This window comes from Camellia sinensis, chromosome 1 (assembly GCF_055761805.1).
Source record: "Camellia sinensis isolate YWXY chromosome 1, ASM5576180v1, whole genome shotgun sequence".
NCBI lineage: Eukaryota > Viridiplantae > Streptophyta > Magnoliopsida > Ericales > Theaceae > Camellia > Camellia sinensis.
This window is the reverse complement of record NC_138961.1, coordinates 136807467-136833654: the sequence shown is the minus strand read 5'-3', so window position 1 is coordinate 136833654 and position 26188 is coordinate 136807467. Positions and strand designations below refer to the sequence as shown.

Here is a 26188-nt window from a genome sequence, read left to right as displayed (position 1 = left end):
CACTAAGCTGCTCACCTTCCTCGTGGTCGACTGCCCCTCCGCTTACAACATCATCCTTGGCCGCACAGCCCTAAATACCTTCCAAGCCATCACTTCCACATACCATCTGGCCATGAAATTTTCCACCGACCTCGGCGTCGGAACCGTCAAAGGCGAACAAACCACAGCTAGGGAGTGTTATGTCGCCTCACTCAAAGAAGTCAAGCTAAAAGAGGCCATGATCATCGAAGGGCTTGACGTCCGAGACGAGGACGAGCTGGTCAGAGGTGAACCTGTAGAGGAACTTGTTGAAGTCAACATTGATCCCACCAATCCAATCAGAACCGCCAAGATCGGCAGCCAATTACCCGCTCAAGCCAAGGCCGACCTTACTGCCCTCTTAACCGAGCACAGAGATGTATTCGCCTGGACTCATTCTGACATGCCAGGCATCGACCCCTCCTTCATAACCCATCGCCTTAGCATCGAACCCCATTTTCGACCCCACCGCCAGAAGCAGCGCATCTTCCATCCGGAGCGCAACACCCTTATAGCCGCCGAAGTTAACAAACTCCTCGAAGCCCAATTCATCAGAAATGTGGACTATCCTAGGTGGTTGTCCAATGTGGTCCTCGTCCGAAAACACAATGGCAAATGACGGCTCTGTGTCGACTACTCTGACTTGAACCGAGCATGTCCTAAAGACAGTTACCCCCTCCCTCGCATAGATCTGCTGGTCGACGCCACCGCCGGTCATCAAATGCTCAGCTTCATGGATGCCTTCTCTAGGTACAACCAAATCCTAATGCACACATCCGACCAGGAGGACACATCATTTATTACCGACCGAGGTACTTACCATTACCGGGTAATGCCGTTCGGATTGAAGAATGCTGGGGCCACTTATCAGCGGCTGGTTAACACCATTTTCCATCACCAAATAGGTCGGAATATGGAAGTCTACGTCGACGACATGCTAGTCAAAAGCAAATACTCCTCCGACCACCTCACTGATTTACGAGAAACCTTCACCACCCTGCGCAAGTACCAGATGAAGCTCAACCCAGAAAAGTGCGCGTTCGGCGTAGGATCTGGCAAATTTTTGGGTTTTATGGTCAACCAACGCGGCATCGAAGCTAACCCTGAGAAGATCAAAGCCTTGGTCGAGATGCAGTCACCTCGGACGGTCAAAGAAGTTCAGAGGCTCACCGGCCGAGTGGCGGCCCTTAACCGCTTCATCTCCCGCGCGACAGATAAGTGCTTGCCCTTCTTCAAAGTCCTTCGGCAGACCTTTGAATGGACAACTGAGTCCGAAGAGGCCTTCCAACAGTTAAAGCAATGCATGGCTAACCCCCCCTTCTCTCTCAAGCAATCACGGGTGAGCCTCTCTTTCTCTACCTAGCAGTATCAGAAACCGCAGTCAGTGCGGCTCTCCTCCGAGAAGATGGCTCAGTCCAACGACCGGTCTATTACATTAGCCGAGCCCTCAGGGGTGCGGAGCAGAACTACCCCTTGCTGGAAAAACTATCCCTGGCCTTGGTCATTGCCTCTAGACGACTCCGCCCATACTTCCAAGCCCACTCCATAGTGGTCCTCACCGACCAGCCCCTGAAGAAGGTCATGCAGCAACCGGAACTCTCAGGCAGATTGATGCAGTGGTCAGTAGAACTCAGCCAGTTTGACATCTCTTACCGCCCTCGGACAGCAATCAAAGGGCAAGCTATAGCTGATTTCATCATGGAATTCACTAAACCGACCCCGACCACCACACCCCCGCCCTTACCAACTCCAACAGAGCCAGAAGATCCTCATTCCTGGACTCTCAATGTTGATGGGTCGTCCCGAAGAGAAGGAAGCGGTGCCGGCATCATCCTCACCTCTCCTGAGGGCGGTCACTTCAAATGTGCCCTCCGTTTCCTGTTTGAAGCAAGCAACAATGAAGCCGAGTATGAGGCATTAATAGCAGGACTCCGCCTCGCCAAGGACATAGGGGTCAGCCATCTCCGAGTTTTCAGCGACTCCCAACTCGTCGTCGGTCAAATGACGGGGGACTTTGACGCCAAGGACGATACGATGCGAGCCTACAGAGACCTGGCACTCCCCCTTGCTCGCCTCTTCAATACCTTCCACATCAGACATATTCCTCGGGCAGACAACTCCAAAGCAGACGAGATGGCTCAGTTGGCTTCAGCTGACCATCCTACTCTCAGCCATGATGTCCGCATAGAATACCTACACCACCCGGCCGTTTCACCGAGTCTACAAGCTATACAATACATTCATAATGAACCTATCCCATGGGCATCCGACATCCTCCTATTCCTGACCACAGGAGCACTCCCAGAGGACCAGCAGCAGGCTTCCAAAGTCCGATCCCGAGCGTCTAATTACGTCATTATCGACGACATATTGTACAAACGCGGTTTCTCCCGGCCATACCTACGCTGCCTCAATCCAGCGCAAGCAACTTACGTAATGCAGGAGATCCATGAGGGGATTTGTGGCAATCACTCAGGAGGCAGATCCCTTGCCCAGAAGGTACTCCGTACTGGGTATTTTTGGCCAACACTCAGTCAGGATACGACTGATTTCGTGCTCAAATGCGACAAATGCCAACGCTTCGCCAACATCCCTCATGCTCCTCCTACAGAGTTAATCACACTCTGCAGTCCTTATCCGTTTGCCAAATGGGGGATTGACCTGGTCGGTCCCCTTCCCACCGGTCGAGGTCAGACCAAATTCGCAATCGTTGCCATCGATTACTTCACCAAGTGGGTCGAAGCTGAACCCCTTGCCACAATCACCGAGCGGAACACAACCAGGTTTATCTGGCAATCGATCATTTGCCGATTTGGCATCCCTCAAGCCATCATCTCTGACAATGGCAAACAATTCGATAACGCGAAGTACAGAAAATTTTGTGCAGATCTCCAGATCCAACCGTGCTTCTCCTCCCCCGGTCATCCCCAGGCAAACGGCCAAGTTGAAGTCACCAACCGTTCCCTTCTCAAAATCATCAAAACCAAGCTCGAAGCTGCTAAAGGCCTTTGGGCCGAGGAACTGCCCAATGTACTCTGGGCTTACCGAACCACAGCTCGCACCCCCACCGGCGAAACCCCTTTTCGCTTAACATATGGCGCTGAGGCGGTTATCCCGGTAGAGGTCGGCCTCCCCACTCCTAGGGTTTTACATCCGGATCTGGCCTCAGCTGAAGAGCTCCATCGAACACACCTCGATCTAGTCGAAGAGCTCAGAGAAACCGCTGCTGTCAGATTGGCTTCTTACCAGCAGAAAATGAGAACACACTACAACCGCCGAGTCCGACCTCGAGAGTTCTCTGTGGGGGATCTTGTCTTACGAGAAGTGACTCTCGCCACAAAGAATCCAGCCGAGGGCAAACTGGCAGCCAAATGGGAGGGCCCCTACATCGTCAAAGCCCGACCACGACCAGGCACTTACCGACTCCAAGACATGGAAGGCCGAGACCTGCCCCATCCCTGGAATGCAGAACATTTGAAGCGTTACTATCAATAAGTTCATATTTTTGTATTACCAATATTGTTGTATTCCCCTTTTCTTTATATATAACGCAAATTCCGATTGCAGATCTACACTTTCATAATTCAAATGTTTGTATGACGATCCCATAACATTGCCACCGACAGCAATTCAAAACTTCACAACCTCAGCCAGCCGGAGCACTTCAAAGCCTCGGCCAGTCCGAGCACTTCAAAGCCTCGGCCAGACCGAGCACGTCAAAGCCTCGACCAGTCCGAGCACTTCAAAGCCTCGGCCAGACCGAGCACTCAAAAGCCTCGGCCAGACCGAGCACTCGAAGCCTCGGCCAGACCGAGCACTCAAAGCCTCGGCCAGTCCGAGCACTTCAAAGCCTCGACCAGTCCGAGCACTTCAAAGCCTCGGCCAGACCGAGCACTTCAAAGCCTCGGCCAGACCGAGCACTCAAAAGCCTCGGCCAGACCGAGCACTCAAAAGCCTCGGCCAGACCGAGCACTACAAGGCCTCGGCCAGACCAAGCACTTCAAAGCCTCGACCAGACCGAGCACTCAAAAGCCTCGGCCAGACCGAGCACTTCAAGGCCTCGGCCAGACCAAGCACTTCAAAGCCTCGACCAGACCGAGCACTCAAAAGCCTCGGCCAGACCGAGCACTTCAAGGCCTCGGCCAGACCAAGCACTTCAAAGCCCCAGCTAGACTGAACACTCGACCGAGCACTCCAAAACCAAACAAGGCTACATTTTTCACACTTGGTCACATTTTCAAACTTCCCCATAACACTTACTTACTCTCACTTTCATGTTTACACTCTCACTCGTCCGTTTCCAAACCTCCTCATAACACTTACATTTTTCACATTCACTTTCAAATTTACCCTTAACTGTAACTTACCCTTTATCCTCATTTGTGGACTTTTACTGCACAAAATTTCTTACTCATTTTTACTGCACAAGGTTTTTTTTTTCATTTTTGCTGCACAAACAGTCAGCTGCCAACAGACACAAAATAACATTCGTACACAAATTCATCTTAACCAAACCCTTCATTTATTTATTCATTCACTCATCGAATTACAATGTAAAAAAAAAAAAAAAAAAAAAACAATGAACAAAAATTACAATGTATACACTTAACCAAACCCCACAAAGCACGCCCAGCCCTTCTTCTCCTTGGCTACTCTTCCTCGCTGGATGCTAGATCCTCTTCTTCAACGCCTTCGTCCAGGGGGGTCTGGGCCACATCATCCTCGCCTATTGTCACACTACTCAGGTCCAAGTCTGGAAACAGCTCCTCAGCTCTACGCTTGAACATTTTCCAACCGCTGTCCCAGTACTCGGCCATTTCATGCTTATAGAAGTCGGACTGCTGGAAGCTTTCAATCACCTCTGATTCTGTCCTACCTCCAGCAGTCTTCCTTGACGGGCCCACCTCCCCAGGCTCTTGACCAGCCAGACTCCTGGCGACAGCAGCATCCACCACCATTTGAAATTTGGAGGACCCTTTATACTGCTCCACTGCTGCGACGCATAGATCAGGGTAGGCCGCCTTTTCAGACGCCGCCTTCGCCCTCTCCTCGTCCAACTCCCTTTGCAGAGCCACCCTTCCAGCAGCTGCCGTCGCCCTCTCCTCTTCCATCCCCTTCCTCAGACTCTCTAGCTCCGCCGCCATCTTCGCCTTCTCCCTCTCCCATTCCCTCAGAAGCCTCCCATTGTCCTCCTCTGCTCTGGTGCGCTCCTCCCTCAGCTCCTTCAGCAGGTCTCCAATTCTGGAGTCCGCTTCATCCTTCTGCCTGACCAGCTCTTCATTGCTGGTCATAGCCTCCTCGTGCCTCTCGACCGCCACCGCGCAGGCCTTCTCGGACTCTTCCAACTTTTTCTGCTCACCAGCCAGTTGGAACTCCAGCGACACAACCTTACGGCGTGTGTCCTCCAGTTCCAACTTAACTGCTGGCAGGTCGGCATAGGCAGTCTCCCAGTCGGCACTGTCCTTCCTCAACTTGGCCAGCTGGGCCCTGGCCTCCTCAGCCTTCAACTTGGCGGCCCCAGCTTTCCTGAGAAGAGCCCCCGCCAAGGTAGTCACCTCCATTTGGGCGGAGCATAACCCCCTCAGCAGGTCGGCCTCACCATACCCAGATGCCGCGCGCAGAGCTCCTTCGTCCACAATCTTCACCAGGCGGTCGGCTCCCGCCCTGGCTGGGCCTTCTTCTCCCTCCATCCTCCCAGCTACCGCGCGTGCATGATAAATAGCCGTGGCCACACGAACCCCCCCTTCCTGGGGGTCGGGCCTCCTTTGAACCTGTTCCCTCCCGCTCAGCGCCGCCTCCCCCACCCCAGCCTCCGCTTGTACTGGTGGACCCACCTCCACAACCTCCACCATTGGGATGATCTCCACTTCCTCTGGGGCGTCCTTTGCCGCAGGGACCTCTGCATCCGTTAGGGCCACCTTCGCCCTCTTGGCCCCAGACTCCTCTGCAGCCTCCTCTGGGGCCCCCCTCTTCCTCTTCTCCTTCTTTTTCTTCATGACCGTCACCCCCCCTCTGGCCTTTTCCTTTACAGGGTCTACAGGCGGCGGAAGCGGCTCAAAGCTGCCCAAGTCTTTCTCCCCCAAAGGCCTAGGGCGCGGTCGGATCCTCTCCCGCGAGAGCGGTTCAGCCGGTCGGTCCCTCTGCGCCTCTATCAACTTCGCAGCCTTGGCCATAATGGCTCGATCCTCCATCTCCTGTACTCTTCTCCTCTCTTCCAACTCCCCCCGGCCGAGGTCTCCACCTTTCGGCTGCGGTCCCAGCCCCGCCTCAAACAGTGCAGACGGCTGGACAAGATCGTCCCATCTGGATTTCTCTCTCTCTCTCCACTCCCTCACTTTCTTCACCCTCTCTTCCGCCACCACCCCCAGCCTAGACTCCATCGACCGATTTGGCACCTTCCAGATGGTGCGCACAGCCATCCCCCCATTAACTGACACGAAAAACCACCGTGGCCGCCACCCCTTGATCGACGTAGGCAGCCCTGCCACCAACCCCCTGCCCATCACCGCCTGCAGGGTGACCCACGTTTCTTGTTGCCCCGACGCTTTGTAACATGAGAAGAACTCGTCGATCGTCATGGCCTCTCCTCCATTCGCCTTAGGCCACGCACTCGCACAAGCCATCAGAATCTTCCACGCATTGGGCATCAACTGCCCCGGCGCTACCTCCAGGCGATTTAGCACATCAACCACCACTTGAGGCAATGGCAGCCTCAACCCCCCTTTCAGCGCCTCCTCGTACAGGGAAAACTCCCCTGGCTTCACCATAGACGGCCTTTCCTCTGGCGTCGGCAACCGTAAATCTACCTCCGCCGGAATCTGGTATCGCTCCCTAATCGCCTCCAAATCCGCCACCGTGAGTGTGGATCTGTCCGCCTTAGTGTGCCACTGCCCCGACTCCACCTGGTTTAATGGCTTTGGGGCCAATATCACGGCCGATGCCTCTGTCCTGTACTGCGCTGCTAACTCCTCCCCATCATCGTCCCCCAACGGGTCTACCCTCACGTTCACTACTCCTTCTTGTGCCATTTCTAGGGCTTGCTCACAAAACACTTCTGACGCAGACACAAGAAAGTTGAGAGAATGCTACACAGATATGTCGCACGCCGTGAAGGAGTTGGATATTTCAAACGCATTATACCTAAAACCTACGGTTTTGCCCGTATTCCACGGATCCACATTAATTTTCGCCCGTTTCAAAACCTTTCAAATCAACCGCCAAAACCGCCTTTTCAAAACCCCCCGTGACCTATCGCTTCATTTCCTGCCCCAACGCTTCATCTTCCCCCACGACACTGCCACGTGTGTGGCCACGATGCACTGTCCCCTCCCCTTACCCTGTCTTTTCCATTTTCACATCAGCACCTTTTCGAACTCCACGCCGCCCTGGTCGGCACACCTCACGGTCGACCTCTCCCGCTCGGTCACCCTCGTGGTCGGCACGCCTCTTGGTCGACCTCTCCCGCTCGGTCACCCTCGTGGTCGCCCCGCCTCACGGTCGACCCCGCCCGCTCGGCCACCCTCGTGGTCGGCCCGCCTCACGGTCGACCTCTCCCGCTCGGCTATCCTCGCAGTCGGCACACCTTCCAGTCGGCCTCTCCACTCGTTTCACACTTCTCTCTCTTCTTACTATTCCCTTCGTTGGTCTAAAGCTGCACTCGGAAATGGGGGACTACTGACATGGATAGGCCCACAAGGCATACGGCCCACGGCAAACCACCCCGAACCCATCGCTTGGGGCCAATGGCACAACCCGGTTGACAAGGCCCAGAACAGCTGGAGGCCACCTAGACATGAAGGGCCAACGGCATTTAGGCACACGGCAGGTGGGACACGGGCCACATCAGCAGACAAAGATCTGCAGAGTTATTATCACAACACATCACCATTAATGCGACCCATCACAGCATTTATTACAACAGCACTCCCCGCCGGAACAGAGCCTCCATCACCCTAAACAAGATGAGCTATGGCACAGGCTTTCGGCAGAAAAAAGCACGTCACAGGAGACAGGAAAAATGATGACAAAAGGATATAAGCAAGGATAAGAGGAAAGAAGAAAAAAAAAAGGTTATCTCTCTCTTGATCTTTCGATATACAGTTTTTCATACTCTGCTCTACTAATTCTTGCACCGGAGGGTTCACTGGGGGACTACCCCGTTCCCCCCCGAACTTGCATGCAGGTCATCTGACGGAGTCTCCTTCTTGAGCCGGAGCCTGAAGAGCCTGGGCCGGTCCGACCCATCCACCCGGGAACTGATACCTCATCATTTTACATCATAAAATATTTTTAAGGAAAATTACAAAAAAAATTAATAAAAAAACCCTCAAGGTTTAACTCTTATAACAAAATAAATCCTAAATTTGTTATTTTATCAATTTAAACCCTAAACCTTTTATTTATTTTCAATATAAACCATTGGCATATGTTTGTTAAGTAAAATATATGAAAAATAGATATTTTAGTTATTAAACTCAATAAAAAGGGTATTTTAGAGTTTAATAACTAAAATATCATTTTTCCATCGATTTTACTTAATGAAATAGGCAAATGATTTAGATTGAAAATAAATCAAAAGATCAAAATTTAAATTGACAAAAAAAAAACTTAAAATTTATTTTGTAATTGTCCCTATTCTTAATTTATAATCTCACTTGCAGGAATCCCTTCTATTAGCTTGAATTAAGGGCATTAGTCAATTACATGGAAATGTTTGTTGGGAATTTTTAACAAAAATAAATTCTATTTAATAAAACTATATATTCAATTACTAGTTTTATTAAAATTAATGTCGTACCTAATTTACATTTAATAGATAATTGTTGTAATATTTATGGAGGATTAATTCCATGATTAATACTATTGATTACAAAGTTTCTACATAAACATATATTTCACAACCTATCTTGGAGAAATTTTTTGTAGAGAAGAACAGAAGTGATTTTGGTATATATCATGATTTGTGAGAATTATTTATACATGTATTTTTTTATATTTTGGACAACTTTGATTTGTGGCTTGGTTCATATCTTTTGGTAATCGTGAACACTGGAGGAGTTGTAAGCGAGTCAAGAGCCTCTCCTTGCAAGTTTGTGCTTGCGTCCGTCTTTGCAGGTTTTCGAGTCTATTTTTAGGTTCAATTTTGATAATTCGAACCGTTTATATTTTATGATTTATTAAGTATATTATACCTGTAAAAAATCAAGTTGATCGGATATCAGAAAGTATGTGTTTGAAAAATTGAACTAAACACTATTTTTTAAAGAATTTAATAAACAGTTTTCCGAACATATGCTTTCTGATATCCGATCAACTTGATTTTTTACAGGTATGATATACTAAATAAATCATAAAATATGAACGGTTCGGATTATCAAAATTGGGCCTAAAAATAGACCCGAAGGCCTGCAAGGACGGGCACAAGTACGAAAGCTGCAAGGAGAGGATCCTCGCTCGTTGTAAGCAACTTGGGATTTATCTTTGAATAACACCTTCACGAGGAAAAAAAAAAAAAAAAAAAAATTTAAAACAGTGACAACGTAATTTCCTGAGTCTCACAACTATTTTTGTTTACTATATATTTTTTTATAAAGGTAGATTCTCTCTAGTCCAAAATCTAAATTGGAAGGCCCTTTTTAGGCTCGTGAGGCTCACCACGAGTCTCATTTCGATCCAAATAATTCATTTTGCCTGGCATTTTGTGTATTTCATCTATAAAAAATTAGCTCAATTCGATAATCATAACTTACTAAATTTATCACATTTGTCACAAAAAAAATGGATGGCTTATTTTTAAAAATATAATAGTCGTCAATTTTTTTGATAACAAATGTGATAAATAAATTACAATTATCATATCAACTTAATTTTTTATGTGGATGAAATACATGAAGTGGCCAATAAAATAAACAGTTCAAATTATCAAAACATAACTTATGGTGAGTTCCACAAACCTAAACAGTACCCATTGAATTAGAGGGAATCCTCTTTCTATTATTATTTATGATCTTAACTCTTTCATGATCATTTTCATGATCCCTAACTTTTCTCATTATTTTTTGTCATTGGTAATGATAACATTTGTACTGATTATTAATTAGTTTGCTAAACTAACAATGTTGGAGCAATAAACTCTGATTGATTTGTCTTGTGGAGGTTTGTTCAGCCACTTGGGCTTATGTATATACATTGGGTGAGGATAAAATCTGTGAGAGGTTACATAGAGCGGTGGCTACAGTGGATTGGAGAGCCCTCTACTCATGTGCCCAGGTTTTCATGAAGTTCAAGTTGGTTCTGACCACTGTCCTATAATTCTGAACTGTTGTCTACCTGTAAAAAAAATTCCCAGACTTTTTAAGTTTGAGACTATGTGGGGGCATTTTCCTAAATCAGCTAAAATAGTAAATCAATTTTTAAACTAAGCCTAGTTTTTAAAAAATTCTTAAAATAAGTTAACTCGCGGTTCACAATCGCGATTTCAACATATTTCCGCCTGTTGCGCGTGAAAGTTGGCAAATCTTAAACTCGCTGTTACGAAAAGCGATTTTGATTAAGAAATCGCGGTTACAAAACGCGAATTTAATTAATTTTTTTTTTTGAACTCGCTGTTACAAAACACGATTTCGTCAAAAATTTTTTTGTTTTGAACTCACTGTTATAAATCACGATTTTATCAAAAAAAAATTTCTTCTGAATTCACTATTATAAATCACGATTTTATCCAAAAACTTTTAATATATATTAAAATGTGATCAATGTAAGATATAGGTTGTTGGTAGTTCAGATGGTAGTGCAATGTTATGCCTTGGCAAGGGGCGTCGGTTCAAATCTTGCCATGTTTATCTTTTTTTTTTTTTTTTTTTTACTCACTCAATACTTTATATATTTATTTTTTATTTTTTTTACTCACTCAATACTTTATATATTTATTATGTAATTTTTTTATCAAAAAAAAGTAAAACATTTGTTTGGTTAACTAAATTTTTTTTCTACAAAACATAATTTTTTTCAAAATATCAACATAATTGTTTAAAAAGTATTCAGTGTATTTGATTTGAGTTTTTTGGATTTAGTTGTTTGAAAATTGAGTTTTTTTATTTTCGTATTTTTTTGTTTTTAGTGAATATTTTTTAAATTTTAGATATTTTTTTTTACTTTTTTAGATGCATCTTACTTAGATATATCTAAAAAGTAAAAAATTTGTGAAAAAATATTTTTAAAAATTAATAAATACATAAAAATACAAAAAATGTACAGAAAAAATATTTTTGTATTTTTAGTATTTTTTCAGAAAAATATACTCAAAAAAATATGCACAGTGAAAGCGTACTCAAAAAATGTACTCAAAAAATATTTTTTCAGCAAAATGTACGCTTTTAAAATGTACTAAAATATTTTCAGTTCGTCTTAATGGTATCAGAGCCAAGTGATGTTGTATCCTGTTTCTAACTGTTTAGCTACTTCTGCTCAATCGCCTTCCTTGTTTGCTTAATTAATCCTGTTTTCAGTTCATCTTAATCACCCACAAGATCAGTCTGTTCTATCCACCTAGTTTAAGTCACCCACTTCTTCCCAGTCTTCTGTAAGTCCTTCGTTTTAGGCAGCATCAGACTTTGGGGTTTAAAGATAGGGTATGTATGTACACTAGGTATGTGGTAAAATTGACAAGAATAGGGTATGCATTAAGATATCTGTAAAACTGGTTAATTAATACAGAACAATGAATCGATTATTTAGAAGTAACTCATCAGTCAGTTCTAGGTCAACTGCCTTGCCTTCCATACCTAATCCAGGCATCATAATTAATGAAGAAGATGTTGAAATACAAAATGATCAAATTAATTCTGGATGGAATATTCCAAAACTACCTATTAAAGAGATTTATAAAACTTCTTTTATAAATGATGTTTTTAAAGTTACTCTCCATGTTAAAACTATTGAACAAGTTTATGCTTTAGAAAAACCAAGAGAAACCTGTCAGTTATTTGATAAAAAATTAATCAAACGCCATTTAGATCGAGGATACAATTTTATGCATATTGGTTTAATACAAATTGGTGTCAATCCATTAACAATGATAGGACAAAATACTTCTGTTTTACTCTGTTTAAGAGATGCTCGTTTTCTTAATTACAATGCTAGTTTAATGGGAATGATGGAAACTGGTCTTAATAAAGGTCCAGTACATTTTAACTGTTTTCCTGATTTTACATTAAGTCTACGAGATCCACATATTCTTAAGGCATTAACATTAAACATTCAATTACATGGTGAATACACTGAAATGTTAGATTCTTCTCATAATATTGCTTTAATTTATCGTGTCCATTATAAATGTATGCAAACTAATTTAAATGTTCATGCTCTACATAAAAGTCCTAAAGATAAAACTTTATTAATCCAAAGCAGTAGTACTAATGAATCAAACATTAATATTCCTCACATGATTGAATGGAAAGATATTAATTTACCTGATCAATGGGTTACTGTCAATGAAAATTACAAACATAATCAACAACAATCTTCAATCCAAGACATTCAACATATCCAGCAAAACAATGATGGATCAGTTAATATTAAATTCAATCGAAGTCAATCTTCTAGACATAGTACATCTAGTATCCCTTCTGAAATATCAACTGAGGATGAAATATTTAACACTCCTTTATTTAGGAAGAACAGTCAAATCCATCTTGGTCCAACTAATCCAACTTCAACAAATAAATTAAAAGGAATTGATAATTCTACCACTTCCCAAATTAGTAAACCTGTTTATACTACTACCTCACATTTCCCTGAAGAAGAAATCGCTTCAAATAATTCCCCAACTCAAACTGATTTCGAAGGATTCATACCACCTGTCAATCCCCAGTTAATGACAATCAAAAAAGATTTTACTCCTGATTTAAATAAATTACTTATTGAATTCCGATCCAAAGAAAATAAAACTAAACGACAAGCTTATAGTGCTAAATATAATTCTGTCCAACAATCCAGAATCACTAAAGAATGGTATAATTTTATGGTTCAATATAGTTTTGAATTATCCTTTTTTGATTATATGGATCAATATTACAAAAAGGTTAATACAATCACCAAACATAAATGGAAAACTTCTCCAAATATTTCTGTTAGTTCTAATCATCCTCCATTAGAAAATATAATTATTGATCACCAAGGTTCTGAAGTTCCAGCCTCTCCTTTTAAACTACCAGGAACTGATCCTGAAATCAAAAAAGTTATTGAACAAAACAATTATACTAATCAATGTCTCAAAACAATTGGTAAACAATTAGATAAATTGGAAACTAATTTCGATGACCAATCTGCTAAATCAGCTAAAACTTTAGATCCACCATTACTTAATCTGCCTAGTCATCGTTCTAAACGAAATAGTCTAGTTACTACTGACCAATCTACTGTCAAAGCTATTGAACAATTATTTACCAAATTAACTCCTAATGATACTTCTACATCTAAAGATAAAAGTCTTACTGTTTTAAATCAACAACCTATTACTAATACTATATCTGATCAATCTGAAACTGATACTACTGATAATGAACTAAATCAATTAGCTCAACAATTTCAACCTACTACTCTTAATAAAATTCACTATCCCAAAGTTAATCCTCAAACTACCAAAAACTGGTATTCTAAACCTACTCCTGTCGACCTCCAATTTGAAGACACAAATATTAGTAATCAATTTTCTGTTTCTGCTAAAAGATTATACGAATGGAATATTGATGGTCTCAGTGAAGATCAAATCCTTCAAAAATTAAATCATTTATCTATGGTCGCAAATAGTTATCTCAGTAATTATCCCCAATACACTCAACCTGAAATTGTTTCCTTACTTACCTCTGGTTTTACTGGTATGCTTAAATCTTGGTGGGAAAAATACCTCACTGAAACAGACCGTGACTCTGTTATTTATGCCAATCAAACTGATGAAAATGGACTCCCTCTTTTTGATGAATCTATTGGATGTTGTCACCCTGATGGAATTAATCAATTAATCTATACGATAGTTCGACATTTTATTGGCACCCCTACAAATATTTATTCTCGAATCCATGATCAACTTAGTAATCTTAACTATCCAACCTTAAGTGATTTTCGCTGGTATAAAGATGTATTTACCTCTAGAGTCATGTTAAGAGAAGACTGTACAAAATCATTTTGGAAAGAAAAATTTATTAATGGATTACCTAGCTTATTTGCCCATAAAATTAGGGATGTTCTTAGTCAACCCACTGGTGTTATTGAATATGATAATCTCACGTATGGTGATATAATTAGTACTATTCAAAAAGAAGGATTAAAAATGTGTATTGATCTTAAACTTACTCAAAAAGCTAATAAAGATAAACATAAAGCTAAATACGAATTAGGAAATTTCTGTGAACAATATGGTTTACCTCCTGTTGCACCCTCTCGTAGAAAGTCACACAAACACTCCAAACATAAATCATCCTATAAACATTCCAATAAATATAAATATAAGAAGAATTATTCACCTTCCCCATCCAATGATCAATTTTATACCAAGCCTAAAAAGAAATATTATAAATCTAAATCACATCCAAAATCTAAATCTACTAAAGATATTACTTGTTATAACTGTGGTCAAAAAGGTCATTACTCTAATAAATGCAAAGAAAAACAAAAATTAAAAGATCGAGTCAATCAACTCCACATTGATGATAATTCCAAAAATCAATTATATGACATCTTTCAATTAAATCATTCATATAGTAGCTCCTCTTCTGATCATTCTAATACCTCATCCGACTACCATTCACCTAGTAATAATTCCGATAATGATATTACAATAGGTTGTAATGACGTTTGTTGTAAACCAGTTAAACAAATAACTGTCCTCACCAAAACTACTCAAGAAGAATCTGCCCTCATCGACCTAATTAGTAAGTTAGATGATCCTAAGTTAAAACAAAAATATACTGATAAATTAAAATCCCTCTTAATTCATTCAGATTCCAAACCTAAATTTGATAAACCTATCATTAGTCTATCCAAAACTTTAGAAAGATTTAAAAATAAACAAAAAGACAACGTTACATTACAAGATTTACAACAAGAAATTAATCAGATTAAACTAGAAGATGAAATTATTACTTTAAAACTTGATAAAAGTTTAGACAATTTCCAAACCAATGAACATGAATCCCCACATGAATCTGAACATGAATCTGATCCTAATCCGGATAACTTAATATTTGATAACCGATCACACCAATCTCAATCCAATAATCCTGACGAAAAACGGTTAAGTCTGATCAACAAACTTTACATTCAAAAATGGTATTCTAAAATCAAAATAATTGTAAATGATTTTGAATTAGAATTAATTGCCTTAATTGATACTGGTGCTGATTTAAATTGTATCCAAGAAGGATTACTTCCTACTACATATTATGAAAAATGTCAAGAAAAATTGACTTCTGCTAATGGTACAAAAATGCATATTAAATATAAATTACCAAAAGTACATGTTTGCCAAGATAATATATGTTTCAACACCTCTTTTGTTTTAGTCACTAATATGACAGATAAAATTATTTTGGGTTCCCCATTTATATATTTACTATATCCCTTTACTACATCTAGTACCGGAATTACTACACATGTTCTCGGCCAACCCGTTACATTTAAGTTTTTATCTCCTCCTGAATTATTACACTTAAACCAATTAAAAGATTGTTCTATTTTTCATCAAATTAACCGCCTCACTCGGCATTTAAAATTTCTAAAAGAAGAAATCAATCACAAAAGAATTGACCAACAATTAACTAATCCAGTTCTTGTCTCTCAAATCAAGGATTTTCAATTAAAACTCGAATCAACTGTTTGCTCCACTTTACCTACTGCATTTTGGCATAGGAAAAAACATGTAGTTACCTTACCCTATATTAAGAATTTTCATGAATCCCAAATTCCTACTAAATCTCGACCTATCCAAATGAACCATGAATTACTTGAAATGTGTAAAAAAGAAATTAAGGAATTATTGAAAAATCGTATAATTAGTCCAAGTAAATCACCTTGGTCCTGCCCCGCTTTTTATGTTAATAAAAATGCTGAATTAGAACGAGGTGTCCCTCGACTTGTTATTAATTACAAACCATTAAATTCTGTTTTAGAATGGATTCGGTATCCTATTCCTAATAAAAAAGATTTAATTAAACGACTTAGTCAAGCCGTTATTTTCAGTAAATTCGATTTAAAAAGTGGTTTTTGGCAAATTCAAATTCACCCTAAAGATAGGTATAAAACTGCATTTAATACACCCTTTGGTCAATATGAATGGAATGTCATGCCATTTGGTTTAAAAAATGCTCCTAGTGAATTTCAACATATAATGAATGATATATTTAACCCATTTAGTCATTTTTCCATTGTCTACATTGATGACATATTAATCTTCTCGAAATCAATTAGTGAACATTGGAAACATTTAACTGCATTCTTTTACACAATTAAAAGTCATGGTCTTGTTATTTCTGCTCCTAAAATTAAATTATTTCAAACTAAAGTCAGATTTTTAGGATATGATATTCATCATAATACTATCCTACCTATTAGTCGATCCATTGAATTTGCTTCAAAATTCCCTGATGAAATCCTTGATAAAACTCAATTACAAAGGTTTTTAGGTTCCCTCAATTACATTGCTGAGTTTTACAAAGACCTTAGGAAAACTTGTCAACCTTTATTTGATAGGTTAAAAGATAATCCTCCTCCTTGGTCTTCTGTTCATACTTCTATTGTTACACAAGTCAAAAAATATGTTAAGTCTCTTCCTTGTCTTGGTATTCCCACTGAAAATTCATTCAAAATTATTCAAACTGATGCCTCCGATATTGGTTATGGTGGCATTCTCCTTCAGCAACTCACTCCTCAATCATCTGAACAAATTGTTCGTTACCATTCTGGTGTCTGGAATAAAGCACAATTTAATTATAGTACTATTAAAAAGGAAATTTTATCCACTGTTTTATGTATTCAAAAATTTCAAGATGATGTTTTAAATCAAAAATTCTTACTTCGTGTTGATTGCAAATCTGCTAAATTTATTTTAGAAAAAGATGTTGAAAATCTTGCTAGTAAACAGATTTTTGCCCGTTGGCAAGCTATTTTAAGTATTTTTGATTTTGATATTACCTATATCCCTGGTTGTCAAAATTCCCTCCCTGATTTTCTTACCCGGGAATTTTTACAGGGGGGTAAGAGATGACTGCACCATTTACTGCTTACCATAAATCCCGCATTACCTATTTCAGAACTCTCATTAAACAACTTACCCATCGCATTCACCGCCTCAAATCAGCCAGACCTACTACCAAAAGAGCCCAGTATATCAATTACCAACAAATTCAAGCTCGCCGCAATTTACTTGCTCACAACTACAATTGTTTACATCATCATCAAGATTATTTAGATCTTCTTTCTGGTTGCTAATCACTGTTTATTATTTCACAGATGTCTCGACCAAGGCCTCCTTCAAAGGCTTTGGCCTCCTCTTCCCATAAACCAAATCAACTCATTGTCCCTCCTCCTTTGGAGTCAGTTACCCCCTCTTATTCACTTGACCTCATTAACCGTTACCAAACCCTTGGTACTATTCAACGCCCTGATTATTCATCTGCATTGGCCTCTGATCCTTTTGTATCTAGCCAATCGGTTTCAGTTACTCCATTCCCAGTTAACCCTATTAAATCATCTCGATCTGAATATACCAATTCACATGTTACCAACCTGTTCTATAAAGAACCTAGTCACCCAAGAAATCAAACCATCAATGACATTGCTAAATTCCATTTTGGCTCTGGATGCCATTTCGCCCTTTCCCATTCAGAGAAAACCCTAGCCTATTACAAGGATATTCTAATCAACCATCATTCCATCTTAATCAAGCCAATTCAGGATCGCACCTATGCTTATAAGGTCCTATACCATTCACTTTATATTCACAATATTGTTTCCATGGCTGAATGGGGTAATCCTAACCAGCTTCGTGATCTACCTGGTCATTCTATTCCATACAATTATCATGATTACGTTGATGCTTGGTTCAAGATTTTCTTGTACCAAAATGAAACTTTCAGTCATTCCTGGTTCATCTCATTTGATCAAAAATTCAAATCTGAGTTACCAACTTGGTTCCTGAGATGGTGGTCTCACTATGGCGCTATTTCAGCTATCCTTCCTGATGATCTCAAAAATATAATTCATTATTTCAACTCTGTTTACCCATTTTCTGCTCACCAGAGGCAATTTCCCTTATTACTCATATTCATTGCCAAATACAAGGTTCCCTGGATATTCAAATGGAATTATGGGATTGATGATAATATTATCATCCGCCAACACACAGTTAAATGGTGGGATAAATTCAATGTTCCCAGAATTCTTGAAATTGTTCCAGCAGAATTTCCACCTGATCAATATGCTCCAACTCCTGCTCTTGCTCAAGCCCAGCAGAACCCAACTGCTGCAATCACTCAAGGCAGCCAGCCCAGTCTTCCTCCAGTCAACCTTGGCAGCCCCTCATCCAGTGGCTCCAAGCCCAAATCAACAAAATCAAAGTCCAAAGCTGTTGCTGCTCAACCAGCCCATTCCAAGCCCAAAGCACAGTCCAAAGTCAAGACAAAGCCCATTCCACCTCCTGTTCAGCCCAAGGGGAAATCCAAAAGTAAAGCCCAATCATCCAAAGCCGACATGATCCAGTTAGCCCATCAACTGTTGAATCAAGCTAAAGCCCAATCCACCGATTCAGATAATTCAGATGCTTCAGCTCAAGTCCATTCCTCAGAAGAATCAACCAATCAATATTCCGGACCAGAATTTCAAGATGCTCAAGACCCATTTATCTGATCAACATTGGATTCCATATAGATACAAATTAGCTTCAATCAATACTCTTTTGAGAAAAGCTGCCAATTTGTATTTATATTGATTCATAATTCACATGTTCCACCGAAAGTAATAAATAGTAAAAACTACTGTTCACTTTTACTGTTCACCGTCAATCAATCAACTTTTGCTAAAGGCTGCTCAGTTGTGTAATCACTCCACCGAAAGCATCCGACAGCATCTGCTTTTCACCTGCTCGGCCAGCTGCTTTCAGAATTCACATGCTCACTGTTTTGCTTTTTATTTCTTTATATTGTAATCAATTGTAGGCATTCAGGCATTCTTCAATTTTCTTCTCCATTTCTGTTGGAAGAAAGAACACAGAGTGTTTTGAGAGCCTTACCAGTTTCCTGTTATAACTATTTAAGATCCTTGCAGTTGCTACTAATACAATTGTAAGTTATTTTATGTTTTAATGTATCAAATGTTTTAATGTATTTTTAATGTGTTATTCCAATGTTTGGTCTGGTTTTGATTCCGTAATCCATCTCCTTCTTAATATATATACTTCTGCTTAATATATATATTTTAAAAGCGTACATTTTTTGAGTACATTTTGCTGAAAAAACTAATATTTTTCTGAAAAAATATTAAAAATACAAAAATATGTTTTCAGTACATTTTTTTATATTTTTATGTATTTATTAATTTTTTAAAATATTTTTTCACAAATTTTTTACTTTTTAGATACAAATAACTAAGGTGCATCTAAAAAAGTAAAAAAAAAATGTTCAAAATTTTAAAAAATATTTTTCTGAAAAAATACTAAAAATATTTTTTCTGTACATTTTTTGTATTTTTATGTATTTATTAATTTTGAAAAATATTTTTTCACAAATTTTTTACTTTTTAGATATATCTAAGTAAGGTGCATTTAAAAAAGTAAAAAAAAAAATATCTAAAATTTTAAAAATATTCACTAAAAACAAAAAAATATGAAAATAAAAAAACTCAATTTTCAAACAACTAAATCCAAAAAACTCAAACCAAATACACTAAATACTTTTTAAACAATTATGTTGACATTTTGAAAAAAACTGTGTTTTATAGAAAAAAATTTTAGTTAACCAAACAAATGTTTTACTTTTTTTTGATAAAAAAATTACATAATAAATATATAAAGTGAGCAGGGAAAAAAAAAGGAAAAAAAGAAAAACCTGGCGAGATTTGAACCCACGCCCCCTGCCAAGGCATAACATTGCACTACTATTTGAGCTACTAACAACCTATGTTTTACATTGATCACATTTTAATATATATTAAAAGTTTTTAGATAAAATCGTGATTTATAATTGCGAATTCAGAAGAAATTTTTTTTTTTGATAAAATCGTGGTTTATAATAGCGAGTTCAGAACAAATTTTTTTTTGACGAAATCGTATTTTATAACAGCGAGTTCAAAAGAAAAATAAATTAATTAAATTCGCGTTTTGTAACCGCGATTTCTTAATCAAAATCGCTTTTCGTAACAGCGAGTTTAAGATCTGCCAACTTTCACGCGCAACAGACGAAAATATGTTAAAATTGCGATTGTGAATCGCGAATTAGCTTATTCTGGGAGCTCTTTCAAAACTAGGCTTAATTTGAGAATTGATTTATTATTTTAGCTTATTTAGGGAAATGGCCCGACTATGTGGTCTACCAGCCCGCAATGTAAGGAAATTATTCGGTCCAAGTGGGTATCCGATGTAAATGGCTCCAACATGTTTCAATTAGTGAACAAGCTCAAGGCGTGCAGGTATGAGCTTAAAGAATGGAGTAAGGTGACTTTTGGAAATAACAAACTCCGTATTGCCCAACTAAAATCTGAGCTGTCCATGCTCCAAACTCGAAGCCCAACTGATGAAAATATGCGGCTACAGGATCAGATTAAGAGTGAGATGGAGATTGTTTTAGCAAGAGAAGAGATGTTTCTCCACCGACCAACTGCCGCGCATTCGGTGGCTTAGCTACGGCGATAAAAATTCAGCGTTTTTTCATGCATCTATGACTCAAAGGAGGCAACGAAACCAGATTTTGCGATTACAAAATGAGGACGAGATGTGGCTGAATTCATATTAGGATATCGAACATCATATGTGTGGGTTTTTCTTGGAGTTGTTTACAAGTGTAGGGGAGAGTGATTTTGATGTTTTTCAACTGGGACCGATTAAATCACCCGGGCTTGATGGATTTCCGGGTTTCTTTTATCAAAATTTATGGGCTGAAGTTGGTGCACAAGTATGTAAAGTGGTCCAGAGTGGCTTTCTCCTTAAAGAAATCAATCAAACAAATCTGGTTTTAATTCCAAAGATTAGTAATCCGGTGAAACTTTCTCAATTCCATCCTATTTGCTTGTGCAACTTTATCATAAAGATTATTACAAAAATTTTGGCAAATCAGTTGAAGAAAATTCTGCGGTGCTTGATTACTCCAAATTAGTCAGCTTTTGTACCAAGAAGGATGATTCAGGACAATATTTTGGTGGCCCATGAAGCTTTTCATTTTTTGAAATTAAAGAAAATGGGGGCAGATGGGTATATGGCAATTGGACTTCAAGAAAGCTTATGACCGGATTGAGTGGGATTTTCTCCAAGCATTGTTGAGGAAGATGGGCTTTCATTCTATGTGGATTCAGTGGATTATGCATTGTGTTTCAACAGTTAGTTTCTCTATGTTTGCAAATGGGGAAAAGAAGGCAACTTTTATTCCTTCTCGGGGGTTAAGGCAAGGAGATCCTTTGTCTCCAGGCCCGGCCCTGAGGGTAGGCCAAAGAGGCCTGCGCCTTGGGCCCCCAGATTTGGCCTGAAAATAGGGTCTCAAAATATGATTTTGTGTTTTAGATATTAAAAAAAAAAAATCTAAATACTATAAGCCCAATTGTATATAGGCACTAAAAAAAATATATATCATGATAGATTAGAGGCCCAACTGACATAGGCCCAAAAACAAGAAACACATTATAATTTATAATACCCACTCTGAGGCTAAGAAGGGTTTGGGAATGCTGCTGCTCTTCAGGCGCAGTAGCAACTGCTGCAAGATTGACATTGTTTTTAGTTGTTTTGGATCCCATCTGTGTACTGCACTTCTTTCCACTTTATTTCTCATCTCTTTTTACTGAACCTCTCAGAAATAAAATATAAGGTAAATTACATTCATCTCTTTTAATGTTTGAAAAAAAAAATATAATTTATGTTATATTTTTGATATAATTACACTGATAATCTTTAAGTATTAAGTCATTTTTAATCAATAATTCTTGAATTGTACAAATGAAAAAAAAAAATAATGTTATCATTTCTTATCTACTCAAATATATATATATTTATTTATTTATTTCAATGTTTAGTCACCATCTTTTAAAATATAAAAATTGAAGAAATTTATGTTAGAAGAAATAACATTTCAGTGGAACAATTACAAAATAATTGTACATAATTTTTTTAATTTTTTTTGGGTGCAAGTCTCACAAAAAATAATTGCACCAAAATATTAAAAAAAACAATTACACCATACGGACTTGCATCCTATAAAAATAACAATAAAGCTTCGGACCCCCAGTGGGGGTACTGGGGTCGCGTGTGATTGGTCAAAAAAACACTTATCATTTTATCCATCAACTTTTTTTTTTTTTTTTTCAATGCAAGAAAGGCTCCATTTCCGAAAGTCGCCTTGGCCCCTAAATCTCAAGGCCGGCCCTGTTTGTCTCTTTATCTTTTTATTTTAGTAGCTGATGTCCTCTCCAAATTGTTAACAAAAAGCCTCCATGATAAAGGATTTCTGCATTAAAAATAATACGACATTGTCGTACCCTTTCCCATATGTTGTTTGCAGATAATGTGCTTTTATTCCTTAGAGCGGATGTTGATGAATGTACAAATACTTTGGATGTGCCGCAAATCTATTGTGAAGCTTCAGGTCAGGTCAAGTCAAGTGTTCAATTTTCATCTAATGTTTTGCAGGAGATTAGGAGCATCATTGACTGAGGTAAGGTATCTCGACTTACCATTGTTCTGGGGAAGGTCAAAGGAGAAGGCTTATGAATTTGTTATTGAGAGAGTTTTGGCGAAATTACTGTAGGACAATCTTCACTGTATTTAAAAAGATTTAATTCTGTTGTGTACAAAACAACAACAAGAATAAAAGAAATAGAGAAAAGGAGAGAATATGTTTGATTACAAAAATCAAACTCAAAATAAAAATAAATAAATAAAACCACAGATTTTATTTTGTTACAAAAAACAAAATTAAAATCTGATTAGATAAACAAATAAAAACAGAATTAAATTAAACAACTTACTTGGTTAATTTATATGAATAATATTTTTGATCAAGTCCAGTGTTTAACACTGTCTCCTTAAGACAGATTCGTCCTCTCCACGGTGCTTTCAGAATGTGGACGTCTATCTCCCAGGATAAAATGATCTACTACAAACAATAGCAGCACTACAAATTGTTTGCCTTACGAACACACTAAGTGTTTATACTCTCTCTGACAAGAAAATAATGCAGCAAAATGAAGAGGAAGTTTGCAGAATTATGAAGGACGAAAATTAGAGTTACAAAATCCAAATGAGGGTGGTCCTATTTATAGATGTGAAGGTGGCTCTTGGTTTTGAATTGAACAGGTATCATACCTGTTGGGTTTTGAATTCAAACAGATTTGAATTAATTCAAACAGATAGTAAAACGGGAAGGGCCCTGTTTGGGTGTGCATTAATTCCAAAACAGTTTATTTCTGTTTGAAAACGGGAAGGGCTCTGTTTGGATGTACACTAATTCCAAAACAGTTTAATTTGAATTCTGGATTTTATTTTAAAAAATAAAATTAAATTCAAAAGTTTTTGGCCCAAAAAGATTAGAAGCCCAACCCAACCACGCACCCGCGCCCAAGCCCAGGCCCAGCCCGCCCGACCGACCGGACGGACGGCGGCGGCGGCGCGCGCGTGTGGTGATTTTTGGGTCCAATGGGTCTAGCCCATTTTGCCCATAACCTCTCCCTCTAAAACACTTGGGTACCCCTTGGGGCACACCCCAAGTATCTCACCCTAAGCCTTATAAACCCTTTCAAAACCTCCCACCAAATCAATGTGGGACAAGCCAATTTACAACCTTAAGGAATTTCCACCAAAACTCCATTTCCATGGAGCACACTTTGGCTTCAATTTCCCATTCACTCGGTAATGGTTTTGAGCAACCAAATATACCACGTGAATCACAACGCGGCATAGAACGCGTTACCACTTTGACCCGAGTAAATCGACACTCGGGGCCCACCTAAAAAATAGACCAAACTTGAGGAAAAATTAACCATTTCCAACAATCCCCCACATGAATGGAATTTGATGACAACGGAAATGCAACAATATGCAGACTTAACGAAAGAGTATAAGTTGAAAATATCTTGCATCGGGATAGGTAGTTTTCGGCTTTGAACCTTCCCTAGTGATAACCTATCGGACTTACTGGCTAACCAATGGACGCGATGCCTTGAATTGTTCAGCCGTTTGTGTAAGCCAAGACAATAGATTTCACACAAAATATCTTCTAACACATCGTGGTTCTCACTGTTGTGTTCATTTTGGCCTTGAACGCACCTGGTTTTCATAAGTGTTTCTAGAGAATTTAGCCTCTTCATTCTCATAGAACCGGCCCCAGTTCAACACTCATATAGGTGATTCTTATTGTGAGTATCTCTTTATACTCGTCTTGATTTTATGCCTTAATCAAGATATAAGTAATCATTAAAAGCAAAGCTTATCCTTATACCCCTGCAGACAACATATGTTGCAGATATCACTCTCACCATAGGAATGGGTAGGAATTTTAATCCCTTGGTGATTTCTGGCGAGCCATACATAACTTAGTTGTCCCTTTGAACTTAGTTCTTGGGATCTCCAGTCATATAAGTAGGGTTACCATTATGACGACTCTTATGTAATAGGCTTTAATCCCATCCCCTTTGATGAACTATACACTAGCTCTTTTGTCAAACCTTTTGTTAACGGATCCGCAATATTCTCTTTAGATTTTATATAATCTATTGAGATTATTCCGTTTGACAACAATTGCCTTACGGTATTATGTCGACGACGTATATGTCGTGACTTACCGTTATACATGTGATTCTGTGCCCTGCCTATTGCAGATTGACTATCACAATGAATGCAAATAGCTGGCACAGGTTTTGGCCACATTGGAATGTCTTCTAAGAAGTGACGAAGCCATTCTGCTTCTTCACCTGCTTTGTCTAAAGCAATAAACTCGGATTCCATTGTGGATCGTGCGATGCAAGTTTGTTTCGTGGACTTCCAAGAAACAGCAGCGCCTCCTAGAGTAAAGACATATCCACTAGTGGATTTTGAATCTTTAGTATCCGATATCCAATTGGCATCACAATAACCTTCGAGTACTGCTGGATATCGAGTAAAGTTCAAACCATGATCACGAGTAAATCTTAGATATCTAAGAACTCGAATGATCGCTTTCCAATGGTCTTCTCCAGGGTTACTAGTGTACCTACTCAATTTACTTATAGCATAAGCTATATCAGGACGAGTACAATTCATTAGGTACATTAGGCTTCCAATGATTTGGGAGTATTTTAACTGAGACACTGCATCACCTTTATTTTTCGATAAATAAAGACTGATGTCTACAGGTGTTCTAGCTAAATTCAAATCATCCTTGATAAATTTATCAAGAATTTTCTCAATATAATGAGATTGAGATAATGCATATCCGTCAGATGTTTTAGTAATTTTCATTCCTAATATAACATCTGCGACCCCCATATCTTTCATATCAAATCTCTTGTTAAGCATCTGCTTAGTTGATTTGATCATGTTTTGACTGCTTTCAATGATAAGCATGTCATCCACATAAAGACAAACTATGACATATCCTTGGTCAGTGTTTTTAACATAGACGCATTTGTCACATTTGTTTATCGTAAACCCATTAGTAAGCATTGCATGATCAAATTTTTCATGCCATTGCTTAGGTGCTTGTTTTAATCCATAAAGGAATTTTACAAGTCGACAAACTTTCTTTTGTTGCCCTGATACTACAAACCCTTCGGGTTGTTCCATATAGATCTCTTCATTTAGATCACCGTTTAAGAAAGCTGTTTTAACATCCATTTGATGTATTTCTAAATTAAACAACGCTGCTATAGAAATAAGCATGCGAATGGATGTTATTCTTGTCACCGGGGAATATGTGTCAAAATAATCCAGACTTTCCTTTTG

The 26188-nt window shown here is 39.3% G+C and overlaps 1 protein-coding gene across 1 annotated transcript; it reads left to right on the top strand.

Annotated features, from left to right (window-relative positions):
* Window positions 1–2019: 2019 nt before the first annotated feature.
* On the top strand, window positions 2020–3618 carry LOC145820044 (uncharacterized). The gene is made up of 2 exons (XM_082914438.1): window positions 2020–2517; window positions 3586–3618. Exons 1-2 carry the CDS (start codon window positions 2020–2022, stop codon window positions 3616–3618), a joined length of 531 nt encoding a protein of 176 aa, XP_082770564.1.
* The last annotated feature ends 22570 nt before the right edge of the window (window positions 3619–26188 follow it).

What these genes read in the sequence shown, in the direction of transcription:
- LOC145820044 (XM_082914438.1), top strand. Translation starts at nt 2,020, where the DNA reads ATGACGGGGGACTTTGACGCCAAGGACGATACGATGCGAGCCTACAGA. An exon ending in GCAGATCCCTTGCCCAGAAG is followed by an intron (nt 2,518 to 3,585) that starts GTACTCCGTACT and finishes TTCCGATTGCAG; the next exon opens with ATCTACACTTTCATAATTCA.